Source organism: Lissotriton vulgaris, chromosome 4_1 (assembly GCF_964263255.1).
Source record: "Lissotriton vulgaris chromosome 4_1, aLisVul1.2, whole genome shotgun sequence".
Taxonomy (NCBI): Eukaryota; Metazoa; Chordata; class Amphibia; order Caudata; family Salamandridae; genus Lissotriton; species Lissotriton vulgaris.
Genome location: NC_141691.1, coordinates 702090455 through 702118057, shown reverse-complemented (window position 1 = coordinate 702118057; position 27603 = coordinate 702090455). Strand labels below are relative to the sequence as shown.

Sequence of the window (27603 nt, the reverse complement as noted above, 5' to 3'; positions counted from 1 at the left end):
AGGGTTAAGCACAGGTTAATTAAGTGACTGTTGTGGTTTACCCTGACAAGTACTGAGGGTGTTGCTAGAGATGGGCACATCGCACCGCCCTCATCCAAAAACCCAGGGTCTCACATTCACAGACACACATAATCACAAAATGTACAAGTACACACACCAAGACAACATGGCCAAAAGCTACAGCCTGTTGGATCATAAATACAAGTATCATGACAGATAAAAAAAATAGTATAACATCTGGAATTTCAATTTTGCACAATAGAAATATGCACCTTTGTCGATGGTTCAGAAAACTTAACAAAACAGACGCGCACAGAACAGACAACAAACAAGTCACTGGCACACACATCACCCACCATGATGCCAATGTTACAAATAGATTGACATATACAACTCCAGAGTAGAACATATGCAATCTCACTTGGCACAAAAGTACTTTTTAACAATGTGAATGCTTGCGAACCATGTATATACATCAAACACAAGAGGCATAATAGGGAAATACAAGGCATATGCAAAGCACACCACGAGGTTCATAGACACAAAAAGAGGCCAATGTTCACAAACACTACAAACCATATAATGCAATGCTGTAAAAAGATTGAGCTTCTCATATACCCGTTTACGGGTCTTGCAGGACAAAGGGGTTTTTAGGGGATCAGATAGAAACCATACTGCAAAGAGAAATTTCGAAAAGTTCTTCTCCACTAACTGTTTCCACTCATAATTGAGACAGTATTTGAAAATGCTTAGAGTCTGCAAAACAAGTGGAAGGCCTACCACCAACTTGCAGAAACCAACCTAGCCATCTACATAATTAGGTACATTTCTATCATCACTGAACAAATGTTGACACACAGTGTAGCTTAACGCCATCGGTGCGGCGCATTTAACCGCTGTGCGCTGAAGATTCGAAAATCCCGCGGTTCATGACGAGCTAAACTCGTCATGAGCGTACGAGAGGTGTACTTCATGACGAGCTGAGCTCGTCATCAGCGTCGAAGGGGATATACCCTCATTGCTATGACTGCCTGTGTTGCAGTGTAGTAGTTGTACTTAAATGGTATTTAGACACGCTGCCACACTTTAACACAACTCCACAGATATCACATGCAGTGGACCCAACCACTTGCAGTTCTATATTTGGGTATGGCATGAAAGGCAGCCATATCCTGAAGCCATGAGGTTCTGTTCTTCAAACTGAGAAAACACCGAACTCTGCTGCTGCAGGTCCAGCACCTCTGTGGAGTGTTGGGTCTACTTTTGTTGCCACTCCCATTTCTAGCAGTGATTTATTCTGTGGGCTTCATCATCTTGAAAGGCACACACAAATGAATATACTAATATGCTTTCACAGGTTCTTGATCCTGTTCAATAAAATGACTATCCAGCTGTGACTTCTATAAAAGAAATTCTGGATTTTCCCTCAAGTAACGTTCTTATAGTGACAACGCTCTTAGATAAAAATACAACAAAAATGCTATGTAAAGTACTACTGACATTAAACATTGTAAACATTCAATAAAAAAGTGTTAAAGAGATTTCTGTAACTTCACTAAAATGAGACACTCAAGCAAACAATGTCGCATTTTCTGACAGTCAGCAAAGTATGACAACAGAAGTTGGAAATTAACTTTCACTTCACAAAATTATGTGTTGGAACGGAATACATCCAAATTACTGACAAAATGGAACATTGCAATTTACTAAGCTGAAGCAAGCTTTTTTGTTATATTAACAAAATCCTTTTTTTTTTAAAGATAGTTTTTCCAACCAACTCCACTTCAACTTTTAAGCAATGTTACAGTTCCTTGCACGGATGGCACCATAGCAAGCTGATATATGAGGAACCAATCAACTTTCATCTTCACTCTGGAAAGAGAACTATTTATATACTTTGGGAATGTCTAATAACTAGACCGCAAGGAATAGGTCACAACTTCTTGTGTAAGTTAGGACGCTAACTTTGATTTAGTTTTGAGTCCGGCATTGCACAATGGCTAATGCTGTTGAAGGTGCACAGGACAGCCAAATGGAAGAGGGTTACATCGACGAATGTGTACATTTAGTATCTGATCCATAGAAACATAAAAAACCTATGAAAGTAGAGGTAATTGGGTCACTCTGGACAGTCTGGGTGCTGGGAGTAGCAGCTTCTTTTAATCTCTGCATGGTGTAGATCTTGAACAACGCAGAAGCATGTATGCCAACCCTCCCAATGCAGGTGGAGACTCCCAATGTCAAGGCTAATCTCCCACCTCTAATTCCTGGATGCAGAAATCATATTTTTGCTAAATCATGATCTGCTGGTGACAGGCAAGGCAGCTTAGGCTCTTGCACAATCTCTTGGTCAACCTCTCTCCCTGCCATAGTGCTGACTTCGAGCTCCTGCCAGGTAAAGGAAAAACAAAGCATATTTTGCCATTGAGTTGATATCTGATCCTGCAGGTGCACTCTTGCAAGGCTGGCTCCTCTGCTGTGCCAGTGGGGATGCAGGTTTAAATCACAGGCCTCAGCTCTAAACCATCCTGTGAATCCCAGGAAAAGCTCCGAGAGAAAAACGCGTGTATCAAGAAGAGTTCCAAACTCTGGTTTTGTCTGTGTTATGTAAAACTGGCAACAACAAAATGTTGATGCTTTATACATTCCAACAGACCCAATTCAGGCGGGAGACCCTCGAATTTTAAAGTCAAACATGGCTTAATTTTACCTGTTTTTTGCCTGAAATTGCCTCTGCTTCAATAGCAGTCAACAAGGGTGAAACATCACCCAGATTATTTTTTCAAAATCTCCCTCTTCCTAGGTCTCAAATGTTGGCATGTACGCAGAAGGTAATATGCCAGCAACATGATGATGTTCTTAAACGTGGTAAATGCCATTATCATCACAGTCTAGGACAGGCTTCACCAATGACTAGCTCATGAGCTACCAGTAGCTTTCCTGTTTGCAGCCAAGCCTCATAAATCAAAAGATTTTGCAAGGCTGAATTAATATATGTATACCAAAATTCAAAAGACTGCATTTGGGATAAAAATGCAGTTATTCGATAACCAGCAATGCATGACCACAATGTGATTCCTCAAGCTTATTTTGTTTTGTTGTTGTTTTTGCAAAAATAGAAAACCAAGAACCTGTACTGATTGGCAGAGTAATGATTATACGGTACCTTTTAATTAATTGCAGTTCTAAGGATTGTAAAAGTATAACATTTGGATTCCAGTTTGATGTTACTGCATGGTGCTTGCAAGATTGTGGTGGCAGCCAGCCCCATGGGTTGTAGGCCTACAGCTGTGTAAACTTAAAGGTGTAATAAGTGTTTTTGAAAAATAAAATGCAGTTATTTTCAGAATTCATAAGCTGTTGTTTGCAGACAAATGGTGGACTTTGTAAAATACATTTGAAAATTGATATTTGTGTGATAAATCATGTGGTGCCCAGCAGTGGTTGCTGCAGCAGACTCAAAGTGTGAGGGGGTGAGGGGGTGGGGCTGGGGGGGGGGGGGTCGGTTAGCACAGCTTCTTCGAGGGGAAAAACAAAAAAACAAAAACAAAAAAGTACACTTACCTTCCTGTTGCCGGCTGCCTCCTCTATGATCCTCTTCTCACGCGCCTAGCATCTGTGCTCTTCTGGTCCAGGAACTGCAAACTACAGTTCCCATGAGCACAGGCTCCCAGACTCCTTAATGCCAATCCCAGAGCTTTTTGAAAAGGGCAAGGATTGGCCTGAGCTGGTTTGTTTACCGCTCCATAGGGGACTGGAAGCCTGCGCCTCCTGTTCTTTCCACACAGCAATGCAGCTCGGGTTGGGGAGAGGTCAGTACGCATGTTGGTTTGACCGTCCTGAGATGGCTGGCCAAACCCACATGCGCACTGACAGCAGTGCCCAGTGCCCACCACTCCTGCTGCTGAACGCCCCGCCCCCAAGACTCAGATGATGGCTGCGGTGTTCTAACCAGATCCTACAGGTTAAACGAAATGATAAGTGCTTCATTATCATTTTATTTTACGATTTCACCTGCTCCTTCCAGCAGTGGGGCAATGCTCCTCAGCCATAACAGAGGAGCGGCCCTTGGTAACCAGGGGACTTACTACTCATGTTTTTACTTTTGTACCGGGGCATTATAGCTAAAGCATTTATGTATTAACATGTACAGGTATTCCTTATTGATAAAACATTTTTACATTCCTGGTGGCAAACCTTTCTGAGGAACCGAGATGATCACTGCTGCTAATCTTGCATGGGCTGACCATCTATGTTAGTTTGTCTGATATGCTCACTATTAAAATAGAACCACCAGTATCTCAAATGATATTCATTGAGCATAAGTGGTTCTAATTACAGAAAAAATCGGAGATCTCTGGTCTAGAAACAACCACAATCATAATGTAACTGTGAACTTTTGCTAAAACAGCATTCCAAGTGAAATATGTCTGTAGCTAACTCCAGTTAGCTAACAGTAGCTTAGGGACCAAAGTGAAGCACTTCAGGCAGCTGAACAGCAGTGGGCGGCACAAGCACCAGTCTACTCAACTATTGGACTCGAGTGACTCGAATTCACAATCACCGTTAGTGCCATCATCCTCCGAGGCAGGTGCCTGTACTATTGTGGCAGTACAACATAGGAGCAAGACCTGTTGGCAATCTTGTTCTCTATGATGTGATCACTACGGCAGATAAATATACTGCGGTGACCAAAGCAGTGACAATAAATTTTCATCATGCGTGATCATCAAGCTGATACTTCATAAACAGCAGTGAGACTGCATTCTATTTAATGGTTTTCACTCTTCTGTATTTATATATAGTGCACATGTGTCTCTTCTTTACCAATCATGTTTCTAAGGTCCTCTCCTGAGAACTCAAATAGTATAAAAGTAGATAAGACCATTTTCCTGCAAGGGGCATACAAATTTGCGGTCAAGCATACCCTAGCAATGGACGCACGTTGTGCAGAAGTTAAGGTAGAATTGTGTTGATTTTATGGTATGATATGGAGCGCAGTGCTTCCAACATTACTAAATATGTCAAGTCTGAACCATCCTAATTTAACTTGGAAATAATAATGATCTTGGGAGTATACTACTTGGTCACAACTTTGTTTTCTAATGCAGGAATATCCAGTAGCGTAGCTACACCTTCATCCACCTGTGGCGGCCCCTAAGTGTGCTGCCCTTTGGCAGCAGTCTGAAAGAGTCGGGGAGGGTGTGGGGGTGCTAAGGGTGTGGGGGGACCTCTCATGATAGCCGAAAGTAAGAGCGGGCGATAGGGGAGGAGGCCGCTGCCCCCTGAACTCAGGTGGACCCCCCCCCCCCCCGCCTCCCTTTGCTACGCCACTGGGAAAATCTTGCTTTTTCATTAAACTAGTATCCCAAAACACATTATTTGTCATGGATGGCCCAACATCAAAAGAGGCACTTCACTAATGACTGACTCAAAGATGACACCTGCCCAACGTAAGGTCAATTCGGTCATGACTGCACATTTTGGAGATTACTAATTTGGCAGTATTGACCTTGCAGTATAAGATAACACAATCCAGACCAGTTTCGCAGAGATGGTGTGCATAGTTCTGATATTGGTAATTATATCTTTTTCATAATTAGCAATGTTCTGTCACCTTTATAAATTCCTCTCTTTAAAGACCTCTCAGGTTCTATATAGAACTTCTCTTTCTGTTATAAACTTTTATATTTTTTTATGATTTTTGTCGAAAATATTATTAAAGTCATTCTCGTGAACATCACAAAGTTATTTGCCAACGACAGTGAAAGATATACAAAACTTACATTTTAGAGTTGGCAAGCTCCTGAAGGGACAGGCGTTCCATTGTGAATGAGAAGGGGCTGAGCCCATGAGCTACATTATCTCAAGTAACCCAGCAGGGTTCAACATACAGATAGAGATAGCCCTGAAGTAACCTATAATTTCAGAGGTACCCAGGGCATCACTTAGACTATCCTGAGAGAAGCACTGGGTTCCTAGAACTCCTAGATGCAGATTCAGATTTAAAAAATGTATAGTACAATTACTTAAAATCATTGCGATTACGTTAAAATAAATAGAATTAGAACACAACATTCAGTCCACAGTTTGGTGGGAACCACCAGTCACTATGTTCAGCAGAGAAGTATAAAAGCAGTTTGTCAATGGCAGTGCTTCCTTAATTCCCCCTTAGTGCATGTTCTTAGGCAGAATATGACCATGTACAAGTGTCCGGCGGTGAGCCCTATTGGAGTACCAGGTGGGCTATTGTCCCCTTTGTACAATAAATAGAGTCTTCCCCCCATAGAACCTGCTGGATTCAGGTCTTGGTGTGGCGATAAAATACCTTTTGCTAAATAGTGTATCTTTTGGCAATTTGTAAGCAGTCGTACTGCAGATCAGCTATTATCCTCACATTGTTATAAAACACTTTATGCTACTGTATTGCCATATTTAATCTTGAATCCTTTAACTAGGTGGCTACTATCGCACTATTCTGCCTGGTGAGGTGTCATGGACCTATTTCTCGACTGCTTGCATCATTCGGGTCACTATCCTGAAGAATTTCAAGAAGCGTGCTGAGGGCTGTGTGGGTTCACCTTTCAAGCAGCAGAGCACCGCATAGTGACATGTGCAGACGTTTAACGCCCACAGGGCACGGTGAAGTCAAAATCTCCTATGTGAAAGCAGTGGTTTGGAAATGCAGACTATACTTAGCCTACTTTCATCCCCTTCTCTTCTTCCATACTAGTAGGCGTTAAACAGGATTACAACGAATCTTAATTTCATTACATTTGTTTTCATATCCTTGGCCGGTGTTTGCCATAGATAAATCAGGAGTGAACCCGGGCTCATATAATTGGGTGACCCAACCGCAGTGGGCCTCTCCTTTCAGGGCTTTCACATCTTGGTCTCTGGATATTAGCTTTGCTTGCTTGAAAACAAATGTTGCTATATGTTTTGCCGCAAAGTATACGGCTCATATATCATGCCCTTTTAAATCTGTCAGTCAACTAGCCAGGCATCAACACCAATTTGATTCTTTTCCATGTATTACTGACCACAGAATATGTTTTGATGTGCCAGATGGAGCCTTGTTTAGTCTCAGACAATAAGCTAAAAACCTTGCATTTAATGTTAGTTGCTGAGGAGGTAGGTTGAATTCTAAGCATACTTTTAGATGCAGACGAGGATTCAGCTGCAGATCATGGGATAATTAATAATCAAACTACCTCCACTTCGCTTAAGGCAGTGGTTCCCAAACTTTTTTGACCCGTGGCTCCCTTGACCTAACTGGCAGTTGGCTGTGGCTCCCCACCATTTTTTTACCCACGCGCCGGGGTGCCGCGGCGCACCCTTTGGGAACCACTGGTCTACATGAAGAATCACGTCTAGACGTGATGAAGGATTCAGAGAGTAGCCATCACTGTCATAAAACTTTATTTGCAATCACAAAGATCTTATAAAGTACATCTCAATGCATAAAGCACTCCCACTAAAAGTAACCAGGCTAGAGAAAGGCTCAAGGAGCTCTGTGGCGTTACAAGAAGTTTACGTGAGGTGGGCTCTGATCATGGGCATCCGCAGAAATGTTTTGGGGGGGGCACATTTTTAACTTCATTACCATCCCCCTTGCAACCTTACCCCCTCTGCCTTACACCCTTCTCCCCCTCCACCTTGCACCCTTCTCCCCCTCCCCCTTGTACCCTACTCCACCTCCGCCTTGCACCCTTTTCTACCTTGCACCATTCTCCCATCTGCCTTACACCCTTCTCCCATCTGCCTTGCACCCTTCTCCCCTCTGCCTTGCACCATTCCCCCCACTGCCTTGCACCCTTCTTTTCTCTGCCTTGCACCCTTCTTTTCTCTGCCTTGCACCCTTCTCCTCTCTGCCTTGCCCCCTTCTCACCTCTGCCTTGCACCCTTCTCACCTCTGCCTTGCACCCTTCTCCCCTCTGCCTTGCACCCTTCTCCTCTCTACCATGCACCCTTCTCCTCTCTACTATGCACCCTTCTCTACCTTGCACCCTTCTCCCCTCTTCCTTGCACCCTTCTCCTCTCTACCATGCACCCTTCTGCTCTCTGCCTTGCAACCTTTTCCCCTCTGCCTTGCACCCTTCTCCTCTCTGCCTTGCACCCTTCTCCTCTCTGCCTTGCACCCTTCTCCTCTCTGCCTTGCACCCTTCTCCCCTCTGCCTTGCACCCTTCTCCTCTCTACCTTGCACCCTTCTCTACCTTGCACCCTTCTCCCCCTCTCCGTTGCACCCTTCTCCCTCTGCCGTGCACCCTTCTCCCCTCCTCCATGCACCCTTCTCTACCTTGCACCCTTCTCCCCTCTGCCTTGCACCCATCTCCTCTCTGCCTTGCACCCTTCTCCTCTCTGCCTTGCACCCTTCGCCTCTCTACCATGCACCCTTCTCCTCTCTACCATGCACCCTTCTCCTCTCTGCCGTGCACCCTTCTCCCCTCCTCCTTGCACCCTTCTCTACCTTGCACCCTTCTCCCCTCTGCCTTGCCCCCTTCTCCTCTCTGCCTTGCACCCTTCTCCTCTCTACCATGCACCCTTCTCCTCTCTACCATGCACCCTTCTCCTCTCTGCCTTGCACCCTTTTCCCCTCTGCCTTGCACCCTTTTCCCCTCTGCCTTGCACCCTTCTCGGCCACCCCCTTGCACCCTTCCCACCCAATGGAGGGGGCTGCCACCTGGAACAATGGCACCATTTCAAAAGCATGATGGTCTCCCCATGCCAAAAAATGAATGTGTCCGTCTGCAACGCAACTGGTGCTAATGTAAAGCGCTCTGATGCCTTCAGGTGGAGTTTGCGCCATATAAAACTGCAAAAGAATACTTGGTAGGGGGCCTTGTGCTGCTTTTGGGGAGCATTGAATCAGATGACGTAGTAAACGCCCGTAACCCTGCCCCCACCCACCCAACGCTCTCCACCAGGACCCTGACCCTGCACCCACCCACCCAAAGCTCCCCACCAGGCCTCTCACCCTGCACCCACCCACCCAACGCTCTCCACCAGGCCCCTGACCCTGCACCCACCCACCCAACGCTCTCCACCAGGCCCCTGACCCTGCACCCACCCACCCAATGCTCTCCACCAGGACCTGACCCTGCACCCACCCACTCAACGCTCTCCACCAGGCCCCTGACCATGCACCCACCCAACGCTCTCGACCAGGCCCCTGACCCTGCACCCACCCACCCAAAGCTCTCCACCAGGACCTGACCCTGCACCCACCCACTCAACGCTCTCCACCAGGCCCCTGACCATGCACCCACCCAATGCTCTCCACCAGGACCTGACCCTGCACCCACCCACCTAACGCTCTCCACCAGGCCCCTGACCCTGCACCCACCCACCCAAAGCTCTCCACCAGGACCTGACCCTGCCCCCACCCACTCAACGCTCTCCACCAGGCCCCTGACCATGCACCCACCCATCGCTCTCCACCAGGCCCCTCACCCTGCACCCACCCACCCAAAGCTCTCCACCAGGACCTGACCCTGCACCCACCCACCCAAAGCTCTCCACCAGGACCTGACCCTGCACCCACCCACTCAACGCTCTCCACCAGGCCCCTGACCATGCACCCACCCAATGCTCTCCACCAGGACCTGACCCTGCACCCACCCACTCAACGCTCTCCACCAGGCCCCTGACCATGCACCCACCCAACGCTCTCGACCAGGCCCCTGACCCTGCACCCACCCACCCAAAGCTCTCCACCAGGACCTGACCCTGCACCCACCCACTCAACGCTCTCCACCAGGCCCCTGACCATGCACCCACCCAATGCTCTCCACCAGGACCTGACCCTGCACCCACCCACCTAACGCTCTCCACCAGGCCCCTGACCCTGCACCCACCCACCCAAAGCTCTCCACCAGGACCTGACCCTGCCCCCACCCACTCAACGCTCTCCACCAGGCCCCTGACCATGCACCCACCCATCGCTCTCCACCAGGCCCCTCACCCTGCACCCACAGTACCAAAAGCTACTAAGTAACCATAGTGCACCGACTCTGTCAGACTCTATTGGGTATAATATGACTTTGTGGGGTCCTCCCCAGAGTGATGCAAATAAGCAACATAACATTATAGGACAACCTAAATCAACAAAGAAAAAACAGAAAGTCCGGTTCCACTTAGATTCTAAGTTATTTTCTAAAGGCATATGTTTCTCTTACTTGGCATCTATCTAGGTTTTGGTTTTTTAAAGAACCTACGATTCTCTCTCCAACCCCTAGGTCGCTCTCACTCTTTCTCTGTCACTCTGTTACTCTCACTCCCATCTACTCATATGGTGGCCTTTGCACAGAAGCCGGATGGAAAACAATGTCCTGCCATCTACATAGCACTTAACCCTAATATCCATCTACCCTGCACTGCACCTTTCAGGTCTTTCACCTTTCCTTATTCATTTATGTCAAACTTTTTTCTCTCTCCCCTTGTGCCCTACTTTTCCCTCATCAATCTTTCCTTTTCACTCGAGTCGGGAGAGGCGATGGACGCAATAATAAAGAAGAGCAGAGGTGCGGTGCAGTACAACAGAGAACCACACCTTTGCTAACAAGCAAGAGTAGGGCAGGGAGGGACAGAGACGGCATGTGGTGGTGAGGGCGGGGGACGGTGTGTGATGGAGAGGGCAGAGGACAGGGTGTGATGGAGAGGGACAGAGACGGCGTGTGGTCTCCCCAAGGTAATGCAATCCTGCCGTGCGCCGCTCTAGGCTTCTGTAACTGCAGTATGGCCCATTGTCATTCTGTGTGAGATAATCGCCACAGACAGAATGACAATGGGGCTAATTGACAGACTGCAGGTCTGGGAGGAGCTGTTGAAGCCTCTTCAGCACTTCAACGAAATGTGAGATGGCCTCCAACAGCGAGTGCTGCTGACGGCATTTCTCCCCAGTATGTAGCGCTGCCCTGCACTTTCCCACATCGTGCCGCGGCGCCCCTGGCTCCTCATAACGGCGCACCAGGGCGCCGCGGCGCACAGTTTGGGAATCACTGGCTTAAGGGTATATGATAGACTGTAGTAGGATGTGTGCAAGAATACACGTGTAACACAGAAAGCATGGTGTTGGAGGATATGAGAAGCCTTACCCAACAAGGTTACCCGAAACACAACCACCTCAACCATCCTGCACACCCATAACCTATTTACAGAAGTTCCACGGGTTAAACAGTGTCTTGACAATGCAGAGCAAATTACCAAGGTAAACTGGACCTGGCACTCTTTTTACACCAGCACTTGGGGCTGAGTGGTGGCTAACAGTGATGGGGCGTGGTGCTTTTAATATTTGCAAACCATCTTCCCTAATTGAAATTACCTCTGAGAGCATCTCACCATTGGACACAATGGAATATTTGTTATTATTGTACGAAAAAATATTCTGATGTGAACAGGATCTCACAGATTATTTATGAGTGCCACTTTCCCAGAGTAAGTGGACTGGGACATATGCTACGTTGGAAAAGGCTCCTACTGCATTGTTCTATAGTAGTCAACTTGCACAGTAACACTGCCAAATAATTACCATGGGGGAAGGATTCTTGGTGGCATCTTGTTCCAGACGTATTGAAGTTGGGTTTTGAGCAACCTCTTTCAGATCATAGCCTGCACAGAAATTACCTCCTAGAAAGACACATAAAGAATATTTAATGAGAAAATCATGTAAGCCAGTCATAAGAATCACAAAATCTACTTGAGAATCATATGAAGCATATTTAATATATGTACAGCATTATAAACACAACATCTATCCTTTCCAATTCAATTACATGGTCCCAAAATCAATCAACATCTGTGCAGGAAGAGAGCTTCCATTATGCTCCTGTTAGATATGAATGCACGAAGAAGCTGGCCAGGTGGGATACACCAGTGATACGTCATGCAAAGTGCAAAGTTTACTTCATACACTCATTTGTGCAAAATCCTATGAAAGAGATGAAATAGGTCAAAATTGATATTTATCCATCCATCTGTGCTTTGTATCTTAACATGTATATGTTTAAGGTACATGGATGCAGGATTAAGAGTGGTAAATCTATACTATCTTTGTGAATATGTGGCAGTCTATATTCTACAGCACTTTGCAGCTTCCAGACCTTCATGAAAAATGGAAATAAAAAAATGTAAAACAATAAAAAATAATAACATGGGGAACAGGATGGTTATTTGCACCGGGCTGGAAGAAGAGGGTCCCAGGGAGAAGTACAGAGAGAGGGCAGGAGAAGGAACGAGGTAGACAGCAAGGAAACACATGCACCAGCATAGAGTACTTAAAGTAAAAAAAATGCTCCTGGGTGGACATAAGAATAGGGAGGAAAGCCACTGAATGAAGAGCAGTAAAATAAGCCAAATAACAAATCCATCCAATTATGAACAGGGTTTTGGCCCAAAGCCCGCTCTGAGCATATGTAATGTATTAGAGACAATAGGTCTTGCCAACAGACAGCTACAGCTATCTGTAGCTGAGACCTAAAAATGCAGATGAATACAGAGTAGCAGGTTTCTTAAATTAAGGCTTTTAAAAAACGAATTAATAAAAAAATAGGGAAAGGCCAATAAGTTTGGCCTTAGCAAGCCAGCATATGCCTAAAAAATAAAGAAGAAAAAAGAAAATGCAGCAGTAATATGCTTGTAATAATTAATGTAACATTTGAATAATTAAGCATCACATACAATTTTACTAAATCAAATCAAATCAAATATCTTTATTCGGTACTTAAAAAGATACCATCAAAGAGCATAAAAATACATACATACAGTATTTAAAAAGCATTTTTTAAAATGACATTTTAAGAGCAATAAAAATAGGTCTAAAAAAAGGGGTAAAATGAACATTAGTTCATTGGGAATTTTATACAGACGTTGATTTAGTCTATGGTTTAATGTGGGCCGATATTTCCCTGGTGTTCCTTAATCTCATGGCCACCTTAATGAAACTTATAATACATAATAGAGTATGTGGGTCTGAGGCGTTTTGCAGAAAAAGGAGGGCTGCTTTAGCATGTCTCAATTTTTTATTTTTCAAGATCCTTACTAAAAACTTCCGTCTGGGAACTGAGTAAAAAGGACATAATAAAAGAAAGTGAAGGGTATCCTGCGGAGACCTAGTGTCGCAGCCGCAGGTACCCTTCAACTCTACCGAGCATGTGAAGCCTGCAGGAATAGCCAGTAAATGGTGAAGGAGATTCATTCGGAATCTAGTTATATAGAATCTTTCCTGCGCATTGTGCATCACTGCTAGGTATGGTTCCATTCCAAGCATTGTTTTTAGTAGACTATGGGCCACAACGGATGTTTTCCTGGTTTCAGCGTGGGCTCTTCTGGCGGATGCCCAAGCGGTGAAAAGTTTTTTAACCAAAGTTTTATTCAGATTGGTCGTGGACTCCAGCTCAGAGAACAAATTCTTGCAACCAATTCCTTCCATGGTGTTATACAGGAATATTGGTGGTAGTGTTTCTCAAGAAGAGAAAGCGTCCGCACCTTCTGTTAATATCTATTCTCACTGGAAGAGTTGTACGTGAAATATTTGAGGAGGTGCACTGAAAACCTGATAAAACACCCACCACCAGGGGTGTTAAACAAAGCAACAAAATGCTAGTATCAAGAATCTAGGAAACCCAAGTTACTCAAGCACTCTCTAAGATGTTGTTCATATGGAAAATTTCCGTAAAATATTAGTTTTGATGGTTTTTACACCAATGTCAATAATAAGTTCATTTGCAGTTCAAAGGCTTCAAAGTATGGATCCAAAACAGTCGTTGTACTTCAAAATCTTTATTTTCAAACACATTAAAAGTTTTCCAGCTTTGCACCGCCGACACGTGTTTCGCCTACTCTGAGGCTTTTTCAAGGCTGGAAGCATAAAAATTACAATAAGTATTTCTAATAAATGTGAGCTAAATATATACAATTTCCCTAATTTTATACAATAAAATACATGGTCTCATATTTACAAAATTTACAAAACCTTCAACAGTCTGTCCCAAGAAAAACCACTAAAGAAAGAACAACTCATACTTCATATGAACTCTTCTAGGTAATGCTGATATTGCAAAACAGTCAATGACATAATATTTCCTAGTACAAGAGTTATGCGATACAGTACATTTCAAAAAAATCCAAAAATCATGCTTACAGTCCCCTGATAATTTCTAGTGTAAAAGTTATGCGATACAATATATTCCATTTGATATTTTAATACCCTTGCTCACAGTCGTCTCCCCTACGGAAATTTTCCATATAAACAACATCTTAGAGAGTGCTTGAGTAACTTGGTTTTCCTAGATTCTTGATACTAGCATTTTGTTGCTTTGTTTAACACCCCTGGTGGTGGGTGTTTTATCAGGTTTTCAGTGCACCTCCTCAAATATTTCACGTACAACTCTTCCAGTGAGAATAGATATTAACAGAAGGTGCGGACGCTTTCTCTTCTTGAGAAACACTACCACCAATATTCCTGTATAATTTTGTTAAGTGAGTCCATGCACTTTTGTGATACTTTCTCTGTTGACGTGTAGCTGGCTGGTACTTTCCACTAGCATTAAGAACTTTTGCCCTTGTCCATTATTATGGCAATGTTTGAAGATGACCGTGATAAGATGTTCAATGAAATATTTCAATCACAGGGGATCCAAAACAAACCTAAGGTCTCAGTAGAAGAAAAACCACAAAACATAAAACAATTGTTTCTTAAATTGGAACGCCTACGTAAGGCGGAACTTTCTGGTTGGAGGGACTTAACTACCCTCAAAAAATACATAGAGATCAAACAAATCCCTAGAGGGTTGAGGGTTATTATTTTCCCAACCTTTGAAGACTTGGACCCTGACCTGCTCAAAGAGTGGGAAAATGTAATTGCTGGATCCTCGTTTGGGATGATGGACATCCTAATCCGCCATGCGGAACGTAAAAGAGAAAAACTTCTAAAAGAAATAGAGAAAATAGAAGGAGAGATAAGTGCTCTCAACCAGGGTGATGTTGTTGAAAAAAACTATAAAATACTAAAAGAGGTCCTGAGTTCCCATCAGAATTATATAAGGGATAAAAAGATCAGAAAGCTGAAACGGGATGAACTCGACTACAAAAATGGTCGAGTCTTCACGTTTGCTAAGAAATTCGATGAAACCAAACCCAGACTAGGAACATCTACACTAACTGAACCAAGAACAGACAACACCACTTCTGTAAGTGAATCAGAGATATCAAGCATCAACAGCGAATTCACTGAAATTAGTGACAGATGTAGTGACTCCTCCCTACTGGCAGGAACCTCTAAAAGCCCCATCCCTGGTTCATCTTTTTTAAACGAACTAGAAAGGTACCGGAAGGGAATACAGGCGGGTTTCAACCGCAAACCACAACAAGGAAAAGAACAAGGAGGGGGGGCAGTAAGAACAGAAGAAGACCCAACACAAAGAGTCACCAGGTCAGTCTCACAACAACAGAGAAAGTAAATGTATTGGACAATACAGATGGTACTTCAAGTATGTCATGTAATATTATTGATCGTGGCATTGAAATTAACTCTACAAAAATTGGTGATGATGTATCTGTTATCAATCTATCTCAAACAGAATTGGGGGAGAGTGAGGTGGGATTGTTAAGAAAAGGATTGAGTTTTTGTCTTATGAGTAAAGCTGACTTCACCTCTGTACACATAGATCTTTATAAGTTTGTACGAAAATTAAAACTGAAAAAGTTTTTTGATCTAAATAAAAAACCTAAAGAAATCCAGGTTTATGATATATGTGAGAGTGGTAGAAGTATACAGGATATTATGGAAGTACAAATGCTTCTTGAGATGGATGATGATTTGAAAGAAACTCCCACGATTAATAACATCATGTCTGACTTAGGAATTGAAAGTAATATTTACACAGACAGTGGTCTCAGAAATAAATCCACTTTCTCACCAACTACTACAGCTGATACGCTTATAGATTGTTTCTATAAGACGGTCACGGACGAACTATACAAACTTGAAGATAAAACCCGTTGTCAGCCCTTGGGTAGGAGAGACAATCTGAATAATAATGAAAGGAATGCTCTAAAACAACTTAAAGGCAGAGAGAACTTGATAATAAAGGAAGCTGATAAAGGTGGGAATATAGTGATGCTTGACAGAGATGACTACATTAGTGAGATCAACCGCCAATTGGAGGACACTAGCTCGTATATTAAATTGACAACTAATCCTATGAACTCTACATCAGCTAACCTTAATAAAATCCTTAAGTATTGGCATAGTGCAGGACTCTTATCAGATCTTGAACTGAAATATCTAACTGTCTCCAATCCCAAAGCTGCCTATATATATGTGTTGCCAAAAATACACAAGAGCATTACCTCCCCTCCTGGAAGACCCATCATCTCGAGAATTGGGGAACCGATAGAGAAAATTTCTGAGTACATTGATATTACTTTACAACCCATCGTAAGAAACATTCCCTCATTCCTAGAAGATACGAACGATCTTCTATGTAAATTAGAAGATCTCGAATGGACACCAACATTTAAACTAGTGACACTAGATGTATGCGCTTTATATACAAGCATACCATTGGAAAAGGGAATGGCGGCCCTCACGTACTTCCTATCTAAGAGGGACGCCACACTTTATGATCACACCACTATGATCATTGACCTGACGAGATTTGCTCTCAACAACAACTTCTTCAAACATTTAGATGACTGGTACCAACAACACTCTGGTGTTGCCATGGGAGCTAAATTCTCACCCTCCTTCGCAAACATATACATGGGTTTTTATGAGGAACACCATATTTGGAAAAAAGGCCCATCGACCCTCACTGAACATATTGTTTACTGGGGTCGATTTATCGATGATGTGTTTATGATATGGGGGGGAGGGGACGAACTATTGAATGAGTTCATGACGTACCTGAATGACAATGAATATAATCTTAAATTCACCTTTGAATCTAGCAACAACAGCATTTCCTTCTTAGATGTTACCCTATTCATCTCTAACAGCAGAATTGAATCGAAACTTTACAGAAAAAGTACTTCTTGTAACTCAGTCCTTCACGCTAGTAGTGCCCATCCTGTCTCCCAAATCATAACAAAATACAGTGCCAACAGCTCCCAAATCTTTAATGCCTTTAGAAAACACTGGCACCTACTACAACTTGATAAGGATTTGGAAAAATATGTAGGTAAGAAACCACGTATTGTTTATAAAAAAGGTAAAACACTGAGAAACTTGCTTAGTCCTTCAATCATCAGAAACCCTACATCCAACAATCATGTGTTGACTGGTACTAATAAATGGATGCCTATTAAACCTTGTGGTTTTTACAAATGTACTATGTGTAACATTTGTCAATTTGCCCTAGACAAAAAAAAGACTTTTTCCTACAACACCAAGCAAACCCACCACATTAGACATTTCATCAACTGTAACTCGAAGTTGGTAGTATATTGCATCATATGTCATTGTGGATTGATCTATGTGGGAAGTACCATTCGCCCTCTAAAAGAAAGGCTACAGGAACACATCAGAGCTATTCGTAACAACGATGCCAGATACCCATTAGCAGCACATTACAACAAGGAACATTTAGAATTAGAGGTACTGGGCATCCACTTCCATGGTATGGATATGATCAGACCAGATGCTAGAGGAGGTGATAATACTCTGGCACTTCGTAAACTTGAATCACAATGGCTAATCAAGCTCCGTGCGGTTGATTTGGGACTAAACATTGACAGAGAACTACATGTTTTCCTTAATGAGTAATCTTATTTTTCTGTTATAATTGGGATTCTCCTACAACCTATACATCTTCTCTGTTGTGTGTTTGGGACAATTATCAATTTACTCTGTTTTTTTCTAGGTCTCAGAACAATAGTCTACTGTAGACCTTCTATACGTAGCAATCTTGTTTGAATGTACATTTGAGACAACTCTCATTACCATGTAAAGACAAAGGTTAATAAGTCTATTGTTCATCATTTATATGTAGTAATACTTTTCTCATTGTATATTTTAGGCAACTCCCATTATTATGTTAAGACACAGGTTGGACACTCTGTGAAAATAGAAGATGTTTTGCCTTTCCATTATTTATTGTTTGCGTTACACCCTTTCTCCACGATAAAAACGGCTGCTACCATGGGCTCCATGTACACTCCGATAGTTTCTTCCTTTACTGATCCCTTTCCAAGATGGCGGCCATTGCTGGCGTCTCTTAGATGTACCTTACGCCATTAGCGTATGACATTGCAATGTCTAACGAATTTTTACTCTAAATCTATAAGACCAGACATGTTACCATACTTCATGAGTAATATAAAATTTTATATTTACACAATAGGGCATACACATCGGCTGTAATTTATTGTGACTGGTATATTAGTATCGTCAATTTTCAGTGAGATATAGTTTCAAAACTTTCGAGTCCTTTAGCAGATTCGTCTTATAGGCATACCAGGGTACTGAATTTGCTCATTTATACTATTAGGGCTTATATTAGATTACACCTCTTGCCGTTACAAGATGGCCGCCACACATGTTGGTTGAATACTGTTCCGGACACGTGGTTTGCTCTGGCGGTCTTCCCACGCACACCATTTTCTTACGTCCAATTTCCATTTAAATAGAACACGGGAACTCCGTCCTGTTAGCATCTAGCAGTGGAGATTCGCCTTCGATGCCGACAGATATGAGGTAAGATGCGGGTAATGACATGGAGGGAGTGTGCTATGTTAGACATGTTCTATGGGCTGTACGATCGTAGAGTCTCTTTACCTTGGGACTACCAAAAACTCCCCACCCCCGCTTTTGCCGGCTTTAAATTGGTGCCCATACCGTCTTAGTTAGATATATGTGCAATTTTGAACAATAATAGAGGAGCATGGGTTTCTCCTTTTTGGAATTATTTTCATTAGTATCCTTATCGTGGGACCTTTAAAACTACACCCCATTTTTCTGGGTTGATTTAGTGCGTTTGCCGCTTAATGTCATTTATCTGTATGCTCTTAATAAGAGGAACCAGCCACGTAGTTTGAAGATGACATTCTTCCTAGTATATGATTCTAAACCTATATGTACTACATCACTTCACAGACTTATCAAGGTCCATGAACATGACTATGTGAAAATTTGATTAATCTCCACGCAGCAAGTCGCACAATTTAACAAAATGAGTAGAAAAGGGATGACCATATACTATTGATATTGTTATGCATATTGTATGAGGACTTTTGGACGCCTGGGTTTTTTTCTGATGTATTGATATTTAGAACTAGCTACTACATCAGGGTATTGCCCGTACTATAATTATTTTCTGGAATTGTACCTCGAAAACTTCCCAGTATGTCTTTTGGCACCTCCAAATATCTGCCTTTAGTATCTGTTGACCTGATATGTTAGCTATACAATGAAGATAGAGTGATGATAGAAAAATAGATGCCGTTACTTTTTGATCCAAATATAAATCCCTTTCACTATTTTACCGGATTCCAAGCAATATTTTTTCCGAAACTACTGTTATTTTGGAATAATTGAACTAGGTCGGGTTATTATCACCATTTCTGATATGACCACGCTTATTCTGGTGTTACAACACACCTTGGATAAAATGTTAGATGATAGAAATTATTATGTTTCCGTTTCTATTCTGACTTACAGGACCTATTTCTATGACGGTCCATTGTACAAGAAAATACAACTTGGGACACAATATTACGAAGTTTGAAAGGTGAAATTAACCCTAGAACCACTCCGTCTTGATTATCATACTTAATAGGTAGGCCATACTAATCGGTATATCGCTCTAATGAACTTTCTCTACAGTTGCGATTCAATAATTTCTAAAAGTGCCCTTTTCTTTACACATTTCCATTCCACTAGGATTCCAATGTTCAGCACCACAAATGTTATCCTCTGATGAATAAGACCCTCCCGACTATTACACCTGACAAGAAATTTTATTGGTAGGTCGATATTTGGAATGTGTTTATGTATTGGAATTATAGGTTTGTGATTCATTCTCCTAAGGCGGGTCTGGATTAAGATCTTTATTCTCCTAGGGGAGACGACTGTGAGCAAGGGTATTAAAATATCAAATGGAATATATTGTATCGCATAACTTTTACACTAGAAATTATCAGGGGACTGTAAGCATGATTTTTTGGATTTTTTTTTAAATGTACTGTATCGCATAACTCTTGTATTAGGAAATATTATGTCATTGACTGTTTTGCAATATCAGCATTACCTAGAAGAGTTCATATGAAGTATGAGTTGTTCTTTCTTTAGTGGTTTTTCTTGGGACAGACTGTTGAAGGTTTTGTAAATTTTGTAAATATGAGACCATGTATTTTATTGTATAAAATTAGGGAAATTGTATATATTAAGCTCACATTTATTAGAAATACTTATTGTAATTTTTATGGTTCCAGCCTTGAAAAAGCCTCAGAGTAGGCGAAACACGTGTCGGCGGTGCAAAGCTGGAAAACTTTTAATGTGTTTGAAAATAAAGATTTTGAAGTACAACGACTGTTTTGGATCCATACTTTGAAGCCTTTGAACTGCAAATGAACTTATTATTGACATTGGTGTAAAAACCATCAAAACTAATACTTTACGGAAATTTTCCATATAAACAACATCTTAGAGAGTGCTTGAGTAACTTGGTTTTCCTAGATTCATTCCATGGTGTCTTTTACATATTTGAGCCACGGGATCTGACCCCCTCTATCCCGGCTCAGGCAGTCCTTAATGATCTGTCTGCTGAGGCCGGCCTCTGGGTTAGTCCAGATCTTTATCCAGGCCAGGATGGGTCGGACCATAATTCTATCCTCAATATATGGCTCACCCAATTTCGTGTGTGTTATGTATGAAGGGGTGCTCTGAGGGACCTTTAATAGTCTTTTAAAAAATTTATTTTCCTCAGCTTGTATATGGTGCACATGATTGATTTTACAGCCCCAAACTTCTGCCCCGTATGACACCTTGGAGCAGGAAACCGCTCTATATAAGTTCAAAATCTGTTCCGGTGACCATCTACCTAGCCTCCTCCCGTGTGCCATTATGGCACCCGTTGAGGTCACCAGTTTAACCGTGTTTTTCAACCAGGTTTCTAAATTCCAATTTCTCATCGAAAGCACGCCTAGATAAGAGAAGGACTTAACTCTTCCTAGTTTATGTTGTCCTATGCTATGTGAAAAGTCCTTTTTGATGTTAGTACCTATGGACATAACAAAGGACTTATCCAGGTTAGCTGAGAGATCCAGTGAATTCATGAATTTAACGAAACCATCAATTAGCTTTTGTAAACCCAATGGGGGGCGGGCTAGCAACACTGCGTCGTCCGCATACAAAAGGACAGGTACCGAACGCTGGCCTATTTGGGGGGAGCCTACTCCCAACTTCATGAGTTCTCGGTCCAAATTATTAATATACAATGAAAATAAAAAAGAAGCTAATATACAGCCCTGCCGGACACCACTTGTACAAGGAAATGGCTCTGTCTTCATTCCTTCTTTATTATAGCGGACAGAAGCTGTAGTCTCCCAATGTAATGCCTTCAATGTGTCAACTAGCCCTTGATCCACCCCCAGAGAGATCATCAGGGCCCATAGCTTCTGTCTGTTGACACGATCAAAGGCCGCTGAGAGATCCATAAAGCCCATATGGATAGTCCCTTTGACAGCAATAGTATATTTAGCAGTGAGAAGGTACAAGTTTAGGCATCGATCTGTTGTGGATCTCCCTTCTCTGAACTCATATTGTACATCTGTTAAAATGTGGTTGTCCTCAGCCCAAATTTGTAGACGATTTAAAATAACACGTCCCAAAACCTTAGCTGTTACGTCTATTAATGAGATAGGACGATAGCATTGGGGGTCGTCCCGGCTGCCCTTCTTGTGGATTGGGACGATGACTGCCGAGGACCAGGAACGAGGCAGTCCTGCCACTACTGCCTCGTTCAAGACCCTAGTAAGGATGGGTGCCCGCAAGTCAATATTGCTCAAATAAAGGTCAGGGGGGATGCCGTCAGGGACTGGCGCTTTGTTTTTTGAGAGCCCTTGAATTGCTGATTTTACTTCTCCCAGCGAAAAGTCTAAGCTTACGGGTACTGCTATTTTTGCGCCTTCCTCTTGCAAGACCATCCCAGTATGATTGTACAGGCTAAGATAGTGATTGTACCATTGTTCAGGGAGAATTGTATTCACTATTTCTGGCCCCCTCGGATCTTTAAAACACGGGTCGTTGATAACTCTCCAAAATGCAGTGAGATCACCTCTCTCTGCTGCTTCCCTTAGGTCCTCCCATGCTTGATTTTGTAAAGTTCTTTTGCGCGCTTTCAGGGCTTTTTTATAATTGGATCTACTGCCCGCTATTTTAACTTTGTCCTTTGGTTGACCAGCAAGGCATTTTTTCAGGTCTTTCAGTGCCTATGTACAATCATGATCAAACCAGCGTGGAGTCTGAGGCAGATTAGCTCCTGAGGAGGATTTCATTAGGGTATCCACGAGTTGGGCGATTTCTTCAAAGGCCCTGACCACAGTTTGGCCGCCCTTATTTTCATCCAGGCAATCATTTAATTGTTTTTGGCCTTTCGTTACAAGATTGAAGTAAAATGTGTCTCCATTAATCTTGGCCCATTTAAGTCTTCTCCCTTGTGCCGTTGCCTGTTCCATGGCATCGGGTACACCATCTACTGTTCTCAGGTTCATGCATTTAAGAGCCAAAACCAACGGATTATGATCACTGAAGGGGCTATGTGCAATTTCAAAGTTTGTGATCCATTTTTTAAGTGTTGGAGACATCATAACAAAGTCTATATAGGAATGACAGCCCCTTCCTTTATACGTTGCATTAGGTTCCCCCACATTGCCGATCGTAATTAAATCCATTATGAATAAAAGATTGTGCCTATTTATAAAGTTCTCCATTTCCCTGCCCTCGGTGGTATGAGCAAAATGTGGTCCTTTTTCCTCCGGGCAGCGTGACCATTCCTTATTTATTGGTCTTAATTTTTCACACAGGTGGCAGTTGAAGTCTCCCGCTAAGATGGTGTATGGTGACCCTGTGGCTTTGTTAACAGATGACATGATTTTAAAACGGTCGTCCAGTTCTTTCATGATGTTATTTCTGCCATTCGAACCCACCGCATTGTACCAGTTAATCAATGTAATTTTTAAGCCCTTGTGGCGAAAGCCTATCGCTTGCATATTTGTTGAGTCCCAGCTCAAGTTTGACCAGGTCCCCTGGATGCGGAGGTCTACGTATGTTATAACTCCACCAATAGCTCTTCCAGATGGAGCCCTTACTGCGGGGACCGTGAAACTTTTGAACCCTTCTAGTATATATTGTTCAGGTTCGACAGCCCAGGTCTCCTGGAGGCAAATAATGTGGAAACTAGTTATGAAGTCTCTCCATTCCTGTATGATATATTTAGCTGCCACCCCTGCAATATTCCAGGAAATGGCTCTTATACCATGCTGAGTCACAAACTGGTTTGCGCCAGCCCCCTGGGGGCTCCTATCTATATCCTCCCCTACTGCAACAGGGGTATCCAACTTATCTGGTATGGTTTCTACCCTTGACTCGGCTACATGCCCAATCCTTAATATATCATTCAAGTCAGCTGCTTTAGATTTGTGAGTAGGTACCACAACGGAACTGACTGTTTCTGCTAAGGGGGTAAGTGGCAACCGCCCTGATCGTCGGGGATCTTTCTCTAAAATGTCCCTAGTAGACTGAAGTGGGCACATTTTGTTCCACTCGGGTCAATCGACATTATCCAAGGCACAGAATCTGTTCCAATGTGCATGCATTGCAAGTGCAGGATCGTGGAGAGGGAATGCTTGCCATGGAGTCTGCCAGTTATCTGCTCTATTTAGCTGCACATGGTGCAGAGCCCTATTCGCCTGACCCCTGTTTAGATGTGTAGGTCTCTGTGAGAGGGGTAGGGGGTAAAAATAGGATAAGTGTACGGGGTATATGTTAGTTAGTGGTCCCAACGTTGGGGAGTTACATATATGGGTTCCTACAGAGGTATCCCTGAAGTTTATAGCAATAACATCCCCAGCAATGGTTTTTACTCCATTTCCAATCCATTGCCCCCTTCTTACAGACAATATTTCCCCAGAAATATGTGATGGTAATGGCTTGTTGGCTCTTAGCCATTGTATACATTTATTCCTCAACTCCACTTCATTTTCTCTTTTGCCTTCCTTTAGAGGCGGCACACCTGTTAACACGACTACATAGGGTAATGCTTCAGGTGGTAAATTAAATGACCGGAAGCGTACTCTCATTTTTACCCTAGCTGGAACTATTGGGGTGGTAGTCTTCACTTGACTAGGGGTTTCCTTTGGGATGTCCTTTGGGATATTACCAGCAGTGTCCTTACTAGGTGGCAGGGAGCTCTTCCCTTGATTATTACGTACCTGCGCAGCGGTGCCATTAGCGCAGGGAGGTAGAGGAACACATGTCTTGCCCGATCTGCTTTGTGGAGGATCACTATTTTTTTGATTTACAGAATTGTTATCTGACGCTACCTTGCCCTTGTGTGTGATCTTTTCGACCCCTCGACTACATGAGTCCTGATTGCATGGTATTGGGGTTATCACTTGTTTCACTGGTTTGTCTGAACCTATCACCTTATTATTTATTAAAGAAGTTAATCTGTCAAGTTTGGACATCAGGGGCTTAAGGTGCGCACTAATGGTCTCCTCCAATCCTGCCTTAAGATCTGACACCATATTGGCTACCCAACAGGGTATGCCAGATGTGGTTTTGGGCATTGGGGTCACCAGATTATGGTTAGTCTTAGGGTTATCTCTCCCCCCCCTTTTTGTTGTTATACTTTGAAACAGTGTTCTTTCTAGATCTCGGGTCAGTTTTACCTGTGTTTCTAATGAGGGAACTAGACAAAGGTATCTCCTCTGGGTTAAGGAAATCAGGGTCTCTGGTTGTATTTCTTGGTGTTTCCGTAGTTATCTGGGCACATGGGAGCTCTACATAGGAAGATGTTAACAAGAAACTTGTGTCTGGTTCATCTGTTATTGTTACCACGGGACCCTCCTCAGTATCGTGAATGGCTACTGTAGGCGCTATCGAGATCCACCTTTCAGTGTTTTCAATGGCAGTTGCCACAGCCCCAATAGTTTGCTGCAACATTTTGTCTATCGCAGTTAGAGTTGGTAAGGGCTGTGGCTGCGGCGAGTCGACTTTCTGCTTAGTATTAGATCTCAGCGTAGGCATTTTATTGGTTTTGGTCCCCCTCCTCATGTTTTGGCAGTCGATCGGCAGTGTTCACAAGTCGCACCCCTTTTAAATATATAGTTCTAGTAGCCACAGATTAATTTGACAGTAATAGTAAGGGGCGAAGTGCAATACCTAAACAGTACCACGACAGAACAAAACGTAATAGCCCAGATAGTACCTTAGATGTTACAGGTTGTGGCAGCAAAGCAGATGTTGGTGGTGTGGCCCAGCCCAGCCTTGTTTGGCCTTGTTTGGCCGTAGAGGGTCCGCCTTTGCCCGGGCTTCGCCCGACGCTCCGCGACGCGGGTGGGGCTGAGTCACAGGGCAGCTGGGAAGGGTAGTTTTTACACCCTCTCGGTCCCCCCCTCTCGGCGGCTGCTCAGGGAACAATGGCGGAGGGAGACCGGCGCGGAACACCCGCAGGGGCTCCGCCACCAGCAGCGACACGCCTGTCAGCCAGGGAGATGGTCAAAGAAGGTTGGTGGTTTTAATGTTTAAGGCCCCCGCTCCACCGATTGGGCTGGTCACTTTTATGCGCCAGCAGGCGCGCTCTGTGATCCCGCGCGTCTGGTCCTGAGTCACGGGACAGCTGGGAAGGGTAGTTTTTACACCCTCTCGGTCCCCCCCTCTCGGCGGCTGCTCAGGGAACAACGACGGAGGGAGACCGGCGCGGAACACCCACAGGGGCTCCGCCACCAGCAGCGACACGCCTGTCAGCCAGGGAGATGGTCAAAGAAGGTTGGTGGTTTTAATGTTCAATTTTACTAGGATCGAAAAGAAAGGGTGCTTCCTAGAAGGCAGGTGTATTTCGAACAGGTGTAGAATCCAAGTTTTGCTTTAGCGTATATCACAGAAATACATTATTCTTATTGATTCAAATCAAATCAAATCAAAATAAGCTTTATTCGGCTTTTGAGAGTAAAACCATAAAAGCAACAAAAACAGATACATAAATACACATAACATTGCATAATTAAAAGGGAATACATTTAACCCAACTAAAATAGTTTAATAAATCAAGGATTCAAAGCAAATCAGTAACCTCAGATACACAGAATCCCCCTTTTTCATCCAGTGTTATAGTAATTTGGTACTCGGGAACCAGGGTAAAAGTCATGCAGGTCCCAAATACAGATGGAACCATCTCCGAGTTTGGGCTGGGTAGATCGCAAAAAGGGGGTAATGTTCCTACGTTTGAATTTGATTAAAATCAAGTCCCCCGAAACATTTTTGGGCAGATGACCAAGCCACCCCACCCTTCTGACGCTCAGTATCCCACCATCTAGCGCGGATGGCAATGGTCTATTGTTATTAAGCCAATAAATGGCTTTATTCAGTAGGTCCTGGTGTGATTCACGTGTGCCTGGTCTGAGTGCCGGGACCCCAGAAAGAACGGTGACATATGGGGCGGCTTCAGGGGGTAAATCAATGCGATGCCCTCTTTCTAGTGAGTCAATAGGAACTCTATGTGGGGCATGTTCAGGGTTCAGAGTATCACTACGACCAGATAGAGTGGATGGTATAACAGGGGAGTCACAGGTTTGAGATAACCTAGGAGCATTGTTGATAAACCTTTCCTGGTTGTTAGCGGGGATAGTAACAGCATTTTCAGGAGGTGGATTTGACCTTGTTACAGATTTTTCGATCCTGGACAGCCTGTCCCCCAAATCATTGATTTTTGCTATCAATGGAGATAGAGCAGTGTATAATAGGCGTTCGATTTGGGCCAAAAGAGTCAGTTGTAGGGGAGATACAAAGTCATTTGGTCGGGTCTCAGCTTTATCCAACGTTGATGAGGCTGGGTTGGGGCCTGGTAAAAAGGGGCTGCAGTTATTGGATGGGGAGAGGGTAATAAGAGGGGAAGCCTGGGGAGTGCTAATTGTTTGATCAGTGAGTCTGGTCACAATGGGGGGGGTAGAAGCATCCGGGATATAGTTTGTGCCGCACAGTGCGTTCAACTCTTCCCAGATGGACATAGTAAGTGGAAGACAGGATCCCGGGGACCAATGTAGATAGTTAAAACGGTAGGGATTGAGAAGAGGAATAAGTGGCTGTACCTTCTCATATGATGTGGCCAAGAGTGGTGGCCCGTCCCGTCCTCCTTGTGCCTCCGAGGGCCACAGAGGGCCCGCCCTTTTCCCGGGCTTCACCCGGACGCTCCCGCGCGCGACTCGCGAGGCGAGAGGCGTTCCGGTGTTTTCTAGCGCCTCCGGGCGCGTCTGCGTCACCCTGTTGCACCGGGGCAGTTGGGAGCTGTAGTTCTCCCTGAGTTGCGGTGGTACCGGCGTGTGCAGCAGAGTCCCACACTCCGCCCGTGCCGTTGCCCTCACGGCGGGATCTGGACAGCTGGATG

General features: G+C 43.7%; 1 protein-coding gene across 5 annotated transcripts in view; it reads right to left on the bottom strand.

The window, feature by feature from the left end:
* LOC147722472 (uncharacterized) overlaps nt 1-27603 on the bottom strand; it is a 389233-nt gene that overhangs the window by 191622 nt on the left and 170008 nt on the right. For all 5 annotated transcript variants that reach the window (XM_086964998.1, XM_086964997.1, XM_086965001.1 and 2 more), the window contains one exon: nt 11532-11629. In XM_086964998.1, the coding sequence (XP_086821124.1) occupies nt 11532-11629 (98 nt within the window). The remainder of the gene's footprint in view (nt 1-11531; nt 11630-27603) is intronic.